We start from the raw sequence: 17,393 nt of genomic DNA on the forward strand, positions 1-17,393 counted from the left end.
GACTCATCTCAGTAAGTGTTGAGTGATGGATTAAAACATAATAACAGTAATTTACTTTTAAAAGTTCATTTTGGACAAAAATTAAAAAGTAATACACTAAACTTTCCCATATCCCTAGAATTTATGCCCCAGGGAAAAAAAAGGCTAGAATTAAAGGAGTCAAATGTGGCTAAATAAACATAGTAATTGATTAGTTTTCCTAGAAATAACTTTATTTTTGAAAAGTAATATGGAATTATATGAAAGGCAGCAAGCATGTAATACTTGAATAAGACATGTTTCTTAAAAAAACTTACACATAAGAAATTAAATGTGTATGTTAGAAATTTTAACATTAACAGAATGCATTTAGAAACATTACCAAGAATACAAATTGTAGCCAAACCGTTTTTGGTTCCTACTAGTAATGCTTTTTTACCACTTAAGTATAGACAAAGCCTAAATTCAGACTTCTTTTCTTTCAGATACTTTGCATGTAATGTATGTTACAAAAACTACAGGGAATTAGGTTTATTTAAGTTCTTTTAGTTATAAAATCGGAGAAGGCAACAGCACCCCACTCCAGTACTCTTGCTTGGAAAATCCCATGGACAGAGGAGGTGGTGGGCTGCAGTCCATGGGGTCACTAAGAGTAGGACACGACTGAGCGACTTCACTTTCAACTTCCATGCATTGGAGAAGGAAATGGCAACCCACTCCAGTGTTCTTGCCTGGAGAATCCCAGATACACGGGCTGTAATGCATGTTACAAAAACGGACACGACTGAAGCAACTTAGCAGCAGCAGCAGCAGTTTTAAGAATTTTCCACAATGCAGTCAATAGTGGGGCAAGGAGAGGATGAAAGTTTCCCTTCTGTTTGTTTATAAGTGACATTAACTTGAAATACATAACTGTTTTTTGAGACTGTTGTTAAAAATCTAAATTTTTTCTGCCTTTTCCTGCCAGTTACCCAAAAGAAGCACAGCAGAACAAAGGTAAATTTAAATTGAATACTGTTAAATTCAGTGTTCAAGATAAACTTCCACGTGTGTTTTATATATATGTTGATAGTATAGCATTAACATAATTTCATATGAAAGTATTTAGCTAGAAGCACAGTGGTAGCTTTAAGAAAGCACAAAATATTGCAATGAAAATATATTTTTATGGATATATATGTTGAAAACTTAAGGTAAATCAACACAGGATAAAATAAACACAAACAGCTTAAATACAAACCCTATATAGTTTATTTCAGGTGAAACATTAAATAGTTTTCTACTATATTAGAAAATACATTAATTCCTACCAACACTAGAGATTTGTCACTTAAATATATATTACTCCATTTTAGGGAAAAAATGTTTCACATTTTCATAAAATACAGATAGACTGCAATAAAGTGCTTTTTCTTAAGAGTATACAGATCCTGAGAAAAACAAAAATATTTAAAAATATTGTTTGTCTTGAAATCATATTCTTTTTCATTCTTACATTCATAAACTAAACTTCTTAGGCATTAGCCTCCAGTGACCAAAAGCTCTTTCTTCAAGGAAACTAGCTGGGTAGTTCCTGGTCTAGCACACTTGTGTGAGATGTGTAAAGTCAAGGGACATGTTGAACATATTCTGTCTCAGTGATGTTAGAACAAGCGAACAGACGTGACCTAGAGAACTTCACAAACGGTAATACCTGATGGCAAGACAGCTGAAACCAGAGGCCTTTCTTGTGCTGAAACAGCCTTCTCACTGCCTGAATGCAATGTGCTTTTCCACTGCACACCCAAGTTTGAAGTGAACATTGAATACGGTCAGTGAATGCTCTCTCTCACAGAAACAGTAGATAATACGGGGTCTTTAGACATCAAAAATAGCAGCATCAATATCACACAAGTTATATTTTTGGTTCATGAATGTAAGATAGCCATACCTCAGATCAGAGAAATCTTAATACACATGAGGCCTTAAAATAGTAACAGGGCGGGGTAGCAGGGGAAACACCCAAATACATATGAATTAAAGAAAATAACTGATAGGCAATATTTGGTAAATGATGTGAATAATAATATTTAAAGACTGCTTTCCATTATCTACTTTGTTGAAACACTTAAGTATCTACGTCCATGATTTAAATGTGTATAAAAGACTTGGGAATTCTTTTAGACTCTGTACATCATTCAGCACACAACTGCAAAAATGTTTGACGACTCTGACACTCCCAACAGGATGAAGTTACACAGAAATCTGTACCAAACTCTGAGATTATTGCTTTCAGTGTAGAATAATTTTTCTCTTCTTTACAAGAATGCTCAATGGTTATGATTTCTGGAATATCTAATTCTCAAAAATTAGGATAAAAATTTGAAATTAGAATGATTAAATGCAAAGTAGAGATTTACTATTTGTTTAAATTATAGATAAGAATGATAGAAAACCACTGTAAGATAATAGCAAAAAAAGTGAAAAAAGCTCTTGCCTAAGAGTCTCCTCTTATTATTTGGTCATGGCTGTTATTTCAGGTTGAAACAACATGTCTAGTATCACTGTCTTTGAGCATTTTGTTTCTGGAAAACAGACTTCCCAAATTCATATGTACTGATCATAACAGCACAAGCAGGAGCAATTTTAATTAAACGAGGAATCAGTCCTAAAAAGGGAAGAGAAAAGTTCAGACTAAATTTTACCATACATTTTAAAATGTAATTTATTTGGTTTCATTCTGACAGTTATCAAATTAAGTAAAGTAACATATAAAACACTGTCCCATAACTGGTGTCAAAGAACAAGCCCAACTGTTCACTCCTCACTTTGATTCCAAATTACTTCAAAAGCAACTGGTATTTAAAATTTTTAAACTTACAGCAAAGATATTTAGGAGGAAATAGTAAATGAGGAATATTTTCAAAAATTTTCTGCTGAAAGGCAATTAATTTAAAAGGAAAAGTAAACATTTTAGTCAACAGTTTGGTAAAGGAAATATTTTTACCTGTAAATAATCCAGAAAATCCATTCTTAGCAACAATGTTCTTCATTATAGTCCAGGTTGACATTTGCAAAGGCATAGAAACTAAATGTTAAAGAAACGATGCTATTATAAATTACCACTTAATTTCTAATATAGATAAATACACATAAAAGAGTGTTTATGGGCTTTGGGATATATTGTTTCATTATAATAAGAACAGATCTGTTTACATAAAGAACTATTTTAAATCTTATTTTTAATAGTTGGATTCATTAAAAAGAAATTTTAAAGGCACTTTTAAGGTATATAGGACCACATGCAATCAAGGAGGAATATACAGAAAGCCTCTCCTGAATTGATGTTTAAGCTTGGTGATGTGTGTCCTTTATACTTTTTTCTGTATCTTAAAAATCTTTCATAATGGAAAAATGTTAAAGATGTACAGGAATTTTCATGGGGTTCCCCAAGTGAAGCCATGATAACCATTTTTCATTGTACTTTTAGTGCATACATTAAAAAAACTTTTTTCCCCAAAGAGAAGCTTTAAGGAAAAATAGCTTATTCTCCCTAGGGAGGCTCCACCTTACTAGAATCTTTCTGAATAGATGTGCTAGTCTTGAAATAAATCCGTCCTGTCTCCTCTGAAGGGAACAGTTTTCCTGTAACTAACAGTAACATCTCACTTATTTGCAACTGCTCAAGGGTCTGGAACACAGTAAAGAAACAGATTTATACATCTTTTGAAAACAGCAAAAATAGATGTTACTCAGATTCAAACATAAACCTCATGAATGTGCTGTACATACACAAAGTTCACTTACCTTCATTGTACACAGTGATTCTAAGCAGCTGGCTTACCCCCAGACTACAGACGCTAAAGGTGAAAAAAAATCTGCTAAAAGGTGGGCATCCTACCACTGTGACAGCTGAGGATTTCAGTCTTCCCAGACCAGTGCGTGCTAGGCAGACACTCCTAAGGGTCTCACTGGCTTCTGAGAGCTGCGCTATGAAACTACAGTAATCAGTGTGTACAGTGAGGACTACTCGAGTCATTAGGGTTAAAGTACATTTCAGTACGTATGCCTAGGGAAAAAGGGAAAATTAGGGAAAGGCATCATTCAGTAACAGCTCTGTAGAATCTGCAACTTAATGAAGAGGGGCTTATTATCTCAAAATGTCTTCTATATAATATCAGATTCTCTATGAAGATAAATGAGGCCTTGTCATTTAAGAAGCTAAACTATCTATATAAATAGTGTAAGTATAACTACAGTAATTAGAGCAACCAAACAGAAAGGATACATTTTTAAACCAAGAACAAAGTATTTATGACTGAAATTTAACTCTCTAAAAACAGTCAGTGACAAAAGCTTTATACTACAAGTTGACAACTTATGCTCCTTGTTTAAATGTTTTCAACTTTGGAAACAACTAGTAAAGAAAGGAGGCTAAGTAGCTGGGTATTTCTAATCTTACGGAGCTCAAGTTTCAAACTGGTCTCTATTTTAATAGTAGGGTGAGATGAATGTAAAAGACGACGAACAAGAAGACTTCTCAACTGGAGGGAAGCAGAGCCCTGCCTAAAGATCCAATGTCCCAGAGCTCTTTCTACAGGGGAAAAGCAACTCCATACACTGCAAGGAAACACTGTGTGGTTATTAATATTTCAAGCACAGACAACAATAAACACTCCTCTACTGACCATCCAAATGATCAAATCCTAACAATTTTATGTTTTAGAAACAAAGCCCTATTTCCAGTGGGCTTGCTACACTTTCTGTAATAATAACAGAATGAATCTAGTAGAAGCAACTAATAGTACTTTTTATAAATACGGACCATTGTTAAATTCTTTATTGTGGTTTTTCAGTATTGCTTCTGTTTTATGTTTTGGTGTTTTGGCCAGGAGGCATGTGGGATCTTAGCTCCCCAACCAGGGATCAAACCTGCACCTTCTGCATTAAAGGGGAAGGCCCCAGGACAGTTTTGTTCTAGAAGAAATTACAGGTTATAAAGAAGTAGATGGGATAACAGGCAGGGGGAAAAAAACACATCAAAAGAGAAGCTAAAAAAATAGAAAAGAAAAAAGAATATGTATATGCATACTAATATAGTCTTTAAATTTTCTTAAATTTTTTGTTTAGGTTTAGAAGTTTTTATGGGTACTCCATTCTAACAATACATTAGTTTGAGTTAAGTAGAGAGGAAGGCAGCCAAGGGGCAGGGGGAATCTTGTCTTCCGTACCTTAGATTTTTCATGGCACCTTAGACACATTTTAAATTAATTAAACTTACTTTTCTGGCTTTCATATATCCAAAGTTGGGTCTGCTTTTGTGTTTTTACCACATCAAATGGCAAAGTTACAACAGCCGCAAACTAACAATAAAATTGATTAAATTTTCCCAAAGTATTTTATACTCTAATTAGTATATTACTTAATAAAATCATAACTGAAACATAAAGTAAAACCAGAGATGTTTAAAGAGAAGCTCCTATTGAAGAGAACAGATAAAGTCTTATGTATTCCTCCCAAAGTTCAGGACTAAGAGAACAGTCCCCCTATATTCCTGAGGTCACACTACACTAGCTGGCAGTCAGAATTCCAACCAGACCTCTGACTGCAAAACCAGTATTCACAATTTCTGATGCTCCTGTGTGTTCCATTATTCCTTTACTACAGATGAAGGTATAATGTGTATTTTAAAGCAGAAATTAAAGTACCTAGTAATTAGCATTTAAAATTTTCCAAATGTTTTTAAAATTGTTAAAAAAAATTAAAGGAAATGGACATTTGAACTTTTAGTGCTACATATGTTTTCTTTATGGGTTTCAAATGTAGTTCACAAATCATTTTTAAAAACACATTTCATGCAAATCAAAACCACAATGAGGTACCATCTCATGCCAGTCAGAATGGCTGCTACCAAAAAGTCTACAAACAATAAATGCTGGAGAGGGTGCAGAGAAAAGGGAACCATCTTACACTGTTGATGGGAATGCAAAGTCAGCCACTATGGAGAACAGTGTGGAGATTCCTTAAAAAACTGGAAATAAAACTGCCATACGACCCAGCAATCCCATTGCTGGGCATACACACTGGGGAAACGAACTTAAAAATGAAATAGTTATAATTAACACATTATTGTCTACATAGAAAAAAGGCAGACAAATTAGAATTTATAAGTTTTAGAAGAAGCTGAATATAAGCTAACAGACAAAAATCAACTCATATTGCAACATCCACAAACACCTGGAAAACATTTTTAAACAGATTTTTTTAAATAGGCACTTAAAGCTGCAGATTCTTGTACATACCCAGCAACAGACTTATAAAGTGTTCACAGCATTGGGTACTTGTTTCAGTTCAGTTCAGTTCAACTGAACTCTTTGCGACCCCATGAATCAAAGCACGCCAGGCCTCCCTGTCCATCACCAACTCCCGGAGTTCACTCAGACTCAACACCCATCGAGTTAGTGATGCCATCCAGCCATCTCATCCTCTGTAATCCCCTTCTCCTCCTGCCCCCAATCCCTCCCAGCATCAGGGTCTTTTCCAATGAGTCAACTCTTCACATGAAGTGGCCAAAGTACTGGAATTTCAGCTTTAGCATCAGTCCTTCCAAAGAAATCCCAGGGCTGATCCCCTTTAGAATGGACTGGTTGGATCTCCTTGCAGTCCAAGGGACTCTCAAGAGTCTTCTCCAACACCACAGTTCAAAAGCATCAATTCTTCGGCACTCAGCTTTCTTCACAGTCCAGCTCTCGCATCCATACACGACCACTGGAAAAACCATAGCCTTGACTAGATGGACCTTTGTTGACAAAGTAATGTCTCTGCTTTTCAATGTGCTATCTAGGTTGGTCATAACTTTCCTTCCAAGGAGTAAGCATCTTTTAATTTCATGGCTGCAGTCACCATCTGCAGTGATTTTGGAGCCCCCCGATAAATAAAGTCTGACACTGTTTCCACTGTTTCCCCATCTATCTCCCATGAAGTGATGGGACCAGATGCCATGATCTTCGTTTTTGAATGTTGAGCTTTAAGCCAACTTTTTCACTCTCCACTTTCAGTTTCATCAAGAGGCTTTTTAGTTCCTCTTCACTTCCTGCCATAAGGGTGGTTTACTTGTTTATTCATGTATAAGTGAGTGGAAACAATAGTTGCACATATAAAATAAAACTTAAGGAATATTTCCAAGTAAAATAAATTTTATACCTCAAAAATAGGCAAAACTGAATACCATTGTTTAGCAATAATACATATGTGGTAAAACTGCTTTTTTTAAATCAAATGATAAAAATTCAGGTAAGAGGTTACCACTAAGGATGTGACAGTGGAGGTGGACATACGTGGTTTCATGATTTTAAAAACTGCAGTGTTCTAATTCATATACAGAGGTGGTGATGTCACAGGTGTTTATTAGTGCACTTGGTAATTTATATCCGAAAGGCAATGCCAAAGAATGCTCAAGCTACTGCACAATTGCACTCATCTCACAGGCTAGTAATGCTTAAAATTCTCCAAGCCAGGCTTCAGCAATATGTGAACCGTGAACTTCCTGATGTTCAAGAGGGTTTTAGAAAAGGCAGAGGAACCAGAGATCAAATTGCCAACATCCACTGGATCATGGAAAAAGCAAGAGAGTTCCAGAAAAACATCTATTTCTGCTTTATTGACTATGCCAAAGCCTTTGACTGTGTGGATCACAATAAACTGTGGAACATTCTGAAAGAGATGGGAATACCAGACCACCTGATCTGCCTCTGGAGAAATTTGTATGCCGGTCAGGAAGCAACAGTTAGAACTGGACATGGAACAACAGACTGGTTCCAAATAGGAAAAGGAGTACGTCAAGGCTGTATATTGTCACCCTGTTTATTTAACTTATATGCAGAGTACATCATGAGAAATGCTGGACTGGAAGAAACACAAGCTGGAATCAAGATTGCTGGGAGAAATATCAATAACCTCAGATATGCAGATGACACCAACCTTATGGCAGAAAGCGAAGAGGAACTCAAAAGCCTCTTGATGAAAGTGAAAGTGAAGAGTGAAAAAGTTGGCTTAAAGCTCAACATTCAGAAAACGAAGATCATGGCATCTGGTCCCATCACTTCTTGGGAAATAGATGGGGAAACAGTGGAAACAGTGTCAGACTTTATTTATCGGGGGGCTCCAAAATCACTGCAGATGGTGACTGCAGCCATGAAATTAAAAGACGCTTACTCCTTGGAAGGAAAGTTATGACCAACCTAGATAGCATATTCAAAAGCAGAGACATCACTTTGCCAACAAAGGTCCGTCTAGTCAAGGCTATGGTTTTTCCAGTGGTCACGTATGGATGTGAGAGTTGGACTGTGAAGAAGGCTGAGCGCCGAAGAATTGATGCTTTTGAACTGTGGTGTTGGAGAAGACTCTTGAGAGTCCCTTGGACTGCAAGGAGATCCAACCAGTCCATTCTAAACGGGATCAGCCCTGGGATTTCTTTGGAAGGACTGATGCTAAAGCTGAAACTCCAGTACTTTGGCCACTTCATGGGAAGAGTTGACTCATTGGAAAAGACCCTGATGCTGGGAGGGATTGGGGGCAAGAGGAGAAGGGGATGACAGAGGATGAGATGGCTGGATGGCATCACTGACTTGATGGACGTGAGTCTGAGTGAACTCCGGGAGTTGGTGATGGACAGGGAGGCCTGGCATGCTGCGATTCATGGGGTCACAAAGAGTTGGACACGACTGAGCGACTGATCTGATCTGATCTGACTTTTTATGTATAAAACATCAAAAAATGAAAAAGTATTGGTCTAGGAATTCATGGTGTTTCTAAAAAGCATAGCTGAACACAAAAGTTGAAGAAAAATACTAATGGAAAGGGAAAGATATAGGACTGTAAACAGGAGTCCAAGCAAAGGATTAAATCAAAGGGAGAAAGAATGTGGAATGTTAATACAATGGTTCTCAATAATTATTTCTTCCAGGTTTTAAATGGAAACATCAGTTTCACAAGAGAAGTACTACTGAAGTATGCATATTCTATAAGTTAGTAATTTTGTATTTCTTCATGATTTTCTCCTTCTTCATAATTCAATGATTAGCACAATCTTGAATCTGATTTATAATAGTCCCTACAAGACACTTACTCAAGTGGGAGAGATTTTTAATAACTGAAAAAAGTAGGAGTCAATATAATTCACAGGTGGTCTTAAATGTTATGATATTTTGATTTGTAGTACTTTGCATATCTTACTAATTATGACTTCTTTACAATAATTTTAAAGGTAGCTTCATTACCTACATATGAGTACTCACCAATTGATATTTAAAAAGAAAGAAAACAAAGAGAAAAGAAAACCAGGCTTGAAACAGAAACCGTTCATTAAATAAATACTCATCAAGATCTGAGAGAGCCATGCTGAACGAGGTGTGTGTGGTCACCTAAGACAGTAACTTACCTTTAGCCTTAAAGAATCTAGAATTTCCTTCATTTAAAAGTGGTACATACAAAGCTACTTAAAATGTAGCAGATAAATCCTACCTGAGAATGGTACATCTCTAAGAATGGTAGGAGCCCAGCCCCTCCAGAGGGAAATCCAACCATCTTCAGATACTTTCTTGCTGACAAATCGATGCAGTTCCTCGTAAGAAAACTTCTTAGATTGCATCTTGGTTCTGATCAATTCCAGTGGACTTATTACAGTCACTGCACCAACTGTACAAAACAAGCGAATACAACAAAAGCAAAGCCATGCATTATGAAAACATGCGTGCAGAAATGAGTATTTCATGCATTTTTGTATTTTAAATTTTATTCTGAAATGTCTGCAAACTGTATCTAGTATCTAATGATGGCAACATCCTGGCTCAGATTTTTTCCCTGATAAAGGTATTTCACACACCTTACTCTTTCAAGAGCAGTTCCACAGCCATTATACATCAACCAGGACTATTATAAACCTCACTTCCACTACACAGATAAAAATGTCCTTCTGATTAAACTCTGAATCGCAAAGTGTATACAGAAAATGATAAAAGACTCTGGCATTAATTAGACTCTGTGTTATTATCCTAAAATCTAGAATCTAAGGTCTACAATCTCAAATCTAAAACCTCTGTCCAAGAATTAACAGGACAGGCTGATCCTGTCCCATTCTGATGGCAGTCACCACACAATATGACCGCTAGAGCATACGTGTTGACATATGAGGACAAATACGATGGAAAATAAACCGTTAGCAATACACTACTTGAAATTCTCTATGAATGTAAACATTTTAAAGCAAGCTTTAAGTAGAAATCAGAATGAAAACATTGTGAATTTATTACTTACGTCTGGCCACGATTCCAGCAACAATTGGTATGCGGCTTTCATTTTCTCCTAATTTAGATCTCAGAAGAGCAGTTAATTGATCATAGCAGGTAAAATAAATAACTGTGGCAGGAACTGCCATCACTCTGTTAGAACAAACGAAAAGATTGGTACAGCACTATCAAAAGGCTGAAACATATTCTTACATTATTATGAAGCACAAGACACAGTGCACAGAGCATGTGTGCTCAGTCATATCAGACTCTCTGAGACCCCATGGACTGCAGCCCGCCACACTCCTCTGTCCATGGGACTTCCCAGGCAAGTACACCAGAGTGGGTTGACACTTCCTTCTCCAGGGGCTCTTCCTGACCCAGGTGTCAAACCCACACCTCTTGTGTCTCCCGCACTGGCAGGTGGGTTCTTTACCAACTGCACCACCTGGGAAGTAAAAATGAAGATCCTTCTATTTTACAGAAGCTGAAAACCACAGCAAATCAGCTGTGAGATCAGTTTTTCTTTAAGAATTAGCAGTGTTTAACTTAGACAACAAAAGATGTAAAGTAGGTTTCTGCTCTCCAGAGATTTGTAATGTAGTAGAGAAGGTAAGTTTAGAGCACCCAGTCAGGTCATAAATAAGAAAAGACAAATAAGTCGTCTTGACTTATTCTGTGTCTGGTCTTCATTCCCAACTACATACATTATGGTAACATGAAAATCACTAAAGTAAAAAATCTTGTAAATATTACTTGTAAAAAAGTACAAGCACAATTATAAAATACTTTTGAACTGTGGACCATGTCATACCTACTTATAACTGAAAATAACGTCACCAGAATTATATATACTCAAAGGAAATTCCAATGACATTCTTTCAAATGAAAATATCAAGAGGGAGTCATTAATTAAATACAAAATTGAAGGTACTATCATGTCATAAAGATTTAACCCAACAAGAAACCAGTCTCTGTTTCTGGTCTAACCAACGGACTATCACAGACCACACGTGGGAACGCCTAACACTCGACAGAGAAGCGTGGTGATGAGAACTTAGGAACAGGACTGACTGCTGCTCCTGGATCTATCACCAACCTTATAACCTTAGGCACTGTTTAGAGTAGGTGCCTCAAAACTAATGTGCTCCATAACAAGATAAATCAGAAAGAAACGAGGCAGAGAAAGGCAAGGTATTAATTGGAATTTTTACATTCAGCCTTACTAGCTTGTCATATGAATTCACGTAATAGCTAGTTAGTACAGAATTTAATTATCTGGAAAAGAAGTATAAATAGCACAATACCTCTCATTATTTTAGTAAAATAAAAACCGAAACGAACACTAGTTTCTTAATTTCTAAACATGGAAAAATAAAGAATGCTTCTGTCCCAAATCCAGTATCTTCAGGAGGGCCTATTTGTCTAATTGACCTTGGGTCATCTTAGAGGAATTTAGCCCTCGAAAACTCCCTGTAACAAGGCTTTTCTGTATGTCTGGAGCACTAAACCAGCTTGCCTGCAATGATCTGTGCAAATGATGTGAGTTTTGGCAAATATCTGCTTCTTTTTGGGGGGCTGGAGTTTCAGTAACCACAGCCAGTCATGAACACAGCATGCTGTATCATTAGCCCCAGTGCAAACCCTACACTCAGATTCAATTGCCGGTAAGGAAGAACCCCTGAACTTGCCGTGACAACTAGGGGCTGGGAGACGCAGAGCGCCCTTCGTGTCACCAGCGGGTCTCGGGAGGACTCTGCTGGCCAGGTCCTGTTGCGCCTCCCCCCTCACTGAGACCCCGCCATGCCTGACCCTCACTGATTCCGCTTCATGCCTCTCCCCTCACTGATTCCACTCCATGCCTCCCCTCACTGAGTCCCTCCATGCCTCTCCCCTCACAGATTCGCTCCATGCCTCTCCCTTCACTGATTCCATTCCATCCCTCTCCCCTCACTGATTTCCCCCATTCCACTGATCCCCCTCCATGCCTCTCCCCTCACTGATTCCATTCCATCTCTCTCCCCTCACTGATTCCGCTCCATGCCTCTCCCCTCACTGATTTGCTCCATGCCTTTCCCCTCACTGATTCCGCTCCATTCCTTTCCCCTCACTGATTCCGCTCCATTCCTTTCCCCTCACTGATTCCGCTCCATTCCTTTCCCCTCACTGATTCCGCTCCATTCCTCTCCCATCACTGACTGTGCTCCATGCCTCTCCCCTCACTGATTCTGCTTCGTGGCTTTTCTCCTTACTGATTCCACTTCCTGCCTTTTGCAGTAATAAACCACAGACATTAGTATACATCCTGTGAGTCCTTCTAGCAAATCATTAAATGTGGGGTAGTTGTGAGAGTCACAAAACAATGCTCTTGAAAATAAAATGTTTGATATTCAAAATGCATGATGTCCCATCATACTGATAAGGCAAAACAAAACCACCACCATCACTAAATAAGAAAAATACTAAATTTCAACTTACAACGTAGGAGGAAGGCCACTCCACAGGGATTTAATGCCCTCATTTAGAATGATTTTCAAAAAAGCATCCTAAAATTGTAATAGAAAAAAAAGTGGTCAAAATAAACAAAAATGTTTATAGTGATAATTGGTATTTGATTCTTTTAAGCATTTATTTCTAAAATAAAAGCTTCCCAGATTTATATATGCCCATTATTTAAAAAGGAAAAAAAAAAGAATTTTTCTCAACTTCCAGACAGAAATAAAGCATTTCTAAATCACAGTTCCTGCTTACAAAATAAACCTACATTACTCAGCTTGGGATTGTTCTACTTAGGGCTGAGAAGCAATGTTTTTTGAAGATTATTATAAAAAGGAAGTGGAGGGATGGCAGAAAGTTAGAATAACTCTCCTCTCCCATTATGAGATCTGAGAAAACATTATTTAAACCCAATATTTGAAACCTCTGAGGAAGAACAAAAAGCAACTAGAAGCTAGAGGGAAGCTTACTGTTAAAAGTCAAAGTCCCATGAATGAGGTTTGCACATTTACAGCTTTTTGCCCATGGGAGCTGCAAGGAACAGTACATTTACTTGCTTGAGATAGCAAACACCAGAGTTTAGGCTTGTAAACTAATCAGAAAGTTAGAAGGGAAATCCTAGGAAGAGAGGCTACAGAGGACATGTTGTTGTTGCCCTTTTAGTCGCTCAGTCATGTCTGACTCTGTGACCCCACGGACTGTTAGCCCTCCAGACTCCTCTGTCCATGGAATTCTCCAGGCAAGAACACTGGAGTGGCTTGCCATTTTCTTCTCCAGACAAAGGACGTAAGCCCTTGAATTTAGCAACAAAGTCAGCCACAAGATGTGGCTCACAACTCAATTGTGCAGCCCCAGAAGAAGACAACAAAAACAAACCAGACACCCCGTGGATGGCAGACGGGGTGGGAATTTCAGCTGCAGCCCACCACAGTGGTGCCTGAGTATAGTCTGAATCTAGCCAAAGTTAACTGCCTATTAGAACAGAACTGACTCTTGGGAAGAATATAACAGAACCCAGAGTCTTTACAGAGCATTCTTCATAATGATCACTATCCAGTCAAAATTCATTAGACATAAAAAGAAACAAACGAAAAAGTAGTCATCAGAAACCAGCACTGAGATGATTAAGATGATGCTATCTGCAGACAAGAACTCTAAAACACCTATTATAAACATGTGCAAGGGTTACAAAGATGATGGGTCCATAGTGCATGGACAAATTTGGGATTCAGCAAGGAAATAATTACTACTAAAACTGCCAAGTGAAAGTTCTGAACCTGAAATGAAAAATTTCAGTGGGCTTCACAGCAGAAAGGAGACAGCAAGGAGTCACTGAAGACAAATCTAAAATTAAATTGGAAGAAGGAAGAGAAAATGAATGAAGAAAAATGGGATGAAAAGGACATTTTTTTTTTGGTTTAAGTTCTATGCACGCACTTGTAGGTCTTCAGTTCAACAGTTCAAACTCAGCTTCAGCAACGTTAGTGGTTGGGGCACAGAAAAACCAAAACTATGATACTGAATGGTTTGCCCTGAAACAAACAGAGATCATTCTGTTGTTTTGGTTTGCATCCAAGTACATGCATTTCGGACTCTTCTGAATGACTATGATGAAATGATTTCTTCTAAAATTCCTGCCTAAAGTAGTAGATATAATGGTCATCTGAGTTAAATTCACCCATTCCAGTCCATTTTAGTTGAATGAAAAACAAAAATGTAGAGGTTCACTCTTGCCATCTCCTGTTTGACCACTTTCAATTTGCCTTGATTCATGGACCTGACATTCCAGGTTTCTATTTAATTGGAGGCTAATTATTTCACCCTATTGTATTGGTTCATCAACATGAATCTGTGGAGGTTGTACTGAGTAGCTTGGTTCCTGTAACCCCCAATAAAACTCTCAAGACCATCCCTCTTGGTCATCCCACTGCACCAGCTCCAAGCATCCTATATCATGCATCAAACCTGGACTGGCGATTCATTTTACATATGATAATATACATGTTTCAATGCCATTCTCCCAAATCATACCACCGTCGCCCTCTCCCACAGAGTCCAACAGGCTGTTCTATACATCTGTGTCTCTTTTAACAGGGGCTTTTATACCTAAGTTACACAGGGTTATCATAACCATCTTTCTAAATTCCATATATTTGGTTCTATCAAAAACCACTGGTATTTTTCTTTCCTGCAAATTTACTCTGTATAAAATGGCTTTAGTTTTACATCCACCTCATTAGAACGAAGGATGATTAAATGAAGACCAACTTCTCAGCAGACACATGAAAGGCCAAAGACAATGTAATGACACATTTAAGGTGCTAAAAAACAAAGCAAGCCAGAATTCTGTATGCTGCCAAAAGATGTCAAAAATGCTTTATAAAGACATTTCTATAGAACAAAAACAGAGATTACACTGCCAAAATATCTTCATTATAGAAATGCTGAAAGAATTCTTTAGGATAAAGGGTCATGGTGGCACTAAGTAACTATCATCTTCAGAAAGGCAGGAAGAACAAAAGAGGTGGTAAATATGTGGTTACAGGTAAAATATGTACTTCTTTTTAACTATTTCAAAGACATCAGTTCAGTTTAGTTCAGTCGCTCAGTCATGTCTGACTCTTTGAATATCATGAATCGCCCATGCCTCGCCAGGCCTCCCTGTCCATCACCAATTCCCGGAATTTACTCAAACTCATGTTCAGGTGAGTTAGTGATGCCATCCAGCCATCTCATCCTCTGTCATCCCCTTTCCTCCTGCCCCCAATCCCTCCCAGCATCAGGGTCTTTGACAATGAGTCAACTCTTCGCACGGAGGTGGCACAAAGTACTGGAGTTTCAGACTCTGCATTTTTCCTTCCAATGAACACCCAGGACTGATCTCCTTTAGGATGGACTGGTTGGACCTCCTTGCAGTCCAAGGGACTCTCAAGAGTCTTCTCCAACACTACAGTTCAAAAGCATCAAAAATTCAGTGCTCAGCTTTCTTCATAGTTAAACTCTCACATCCATACATGACCACTGAGAAAACCATAGACAATGACTAGGCAGACCTTTGTTTTGGCAAAAAAGTCTCTGCTTTTGAATATGCTATCTAGGTTGGTCAAACACATTCCAAAAATGCTTTATTTTAACACATGGCTGCAATCACCACCTGCAGTGATTTTGGAGCCCAGAAAAATAAAGTCTGAAACTGTTTCCACTGTTTCCCCATCTATTTGCCATCAAGTGATGGGACCAGATGCCATGATCTTAGTTTTCAGAATGTTAAGGACAAAAGAACTTTTAAATATCCTCTTTACACTTTCATCAAGAGGCTCTTTTTAACTACTTAAAAGACATAAGACTATTTAAATTGAATATTTAAACTGTGAACTGTGGCATCTGTAAAGAACTAGGATGTGCCATCCGTGAGGCAGCAGCACAAACAAAGAGGAGGGGGTAAGGGTGCCAGGACATGGGGGCCCAAGATCCACTCTACTTGCAAGTCAGCAAGTCGGCCTGCATGGCATCAAGAGAGCCCAGGTAAAGATGAAACTCTCTGGGGTGAGACATAAAGCTCATCATCACAGCAACAGCAGCAGCCAGAGTACTGGCATTCTGATCCCTGTATCCTGAGCCCCAGTTTCCACAGGCGTGTGAAGAAGGCTGGATGACACCTGAACACACGGTGGATGCACTACAGGGGAGGAAAACTGACCTCAGGGGACCAAACCATTTACAACGGGAATAAGGATGCCTCTATCTTCCAAGGTCATTCACTCTCCAAACAGCCTTGAAAAGATGACCAGGAACAAAGGACAGACAATGCCACGCACATGAGATATGCCCAACATGAAACACTTTTGAAGAACCGTTTGCCTAGAAACAGGAATTGAGAATCAATATAATGTTATTAAAATTCAAACCAATAACAAGAAAGGAGGAAAAAAGGGAACAATTAGAAAAATATACAAAAACAGATTAATACTCCAACCATATGAAAAATTATATTAAAGGACTAAACTTTCCGATTAAAACTCACTACATCAACAGCCATCTGCATACTATCTGTGGAGTCTCTAGGGCTTCCCAGGTGGCGCTAGCGGTTAAGAATCCACCTGCCAATGCAGGTTCGATCCCTGGGTCCGGAAGATCCCCTGAGTAGGAAATGGCAACCGGCTCCAATATTCTTGCCTGGAGAATCCCATGGACAGAAGAGCCTGGCAGTTCATGGGGTCACAGAGGGTGACAGAACAAGACAGAACTGTATCACCATCTTGGAGTAAAAGAATGGAAAAAGACAGGCTACATAAACACTACTATGAGAAAGCTAAAAGCTGCAAGCTGAAAGGTGGCTATACTACATTCAGATAAAAGACTGCAAGATAATACAGATGTATCAGAAAAACATATCAAGTGAATGTGTATGTTCCTAATAACTAAGGTTCAAAACCCTATGAGGCAAACCAGAGAGAATTAAAAAGGAAGACAGACATATCCTCAATCCTATCTAAAGATTATTATATCCTCTATCAGAGAATAATAGAATAATTTTTAAAAATCTGTAAGACTTCAGCAGATCTAAATAAAACATTAGCCACCCTGACCTAATGGCTTATAGAACGCTATACCCAACAACTGCAGAATACAATATACACTTTAAAGAGCACA

General features: G+C 38.1%; 1 protein-coding gene across 1 annotated transcript in view; it reads right to left on the bottom strand.

Moving 5' to 3' along the window:
* Window positions 1-760: 760 nt before the first annotated feature.
* The window catches only part of SLC25A40 (solute carrier family 25 member 40), a 78,543-nt gene continuing 61,910 nt past the window's right edge, over window positions 761-17,393 (bottom strand). The window contains exons 6-12 of the mRNA XM_070368857.1: window positions 12,723-12,790; window positions 10,273-10,397; window positions 9,481-9,654; window positions 6,942-7,051; window positions 5,240-5,321; window positions 2,966-3,046; window positions 761-2,626 (exon numbers count right to left, since the gene is read on the bottom strand). Coding sequence (XP_070224958.1) covers window positions 2,520-2,626; window positions 2,966-3,046; window positions 5,240-5,321; window positions 6,942-7,051; window positions 9,481-9,654; window positions 10,273-10,397; window positions 12,723-12,790 — 747 coding nt within the window. The 3' untranslated portion in view covers window positions 761-2,519. The remainder of the gene's footprint in view (window positions 2,627-2,965; window positions 3,047-5,239; window positions 5,322-6,941; window positions 7,052-9,480; window positions 9,655-10,272; window positions 10,398-12,722; window positions 12,791-17,393) is intronic.

The sequence above is a fragment of the Bos mutus genome, chromosome 4 (genome assembly GCF_027580195.1).
Source record: "Bos mutus isolate GX-2022 chromosome 4, NWIPB_WYAK_1.1, whole genome shotgun sequence".
Classification (NCBI taxonomy): Eukaryota; Metazoa; Chordata; class Mammalia; order Artiodactyla; family Bovidae; genus Bos; species Bos mutus.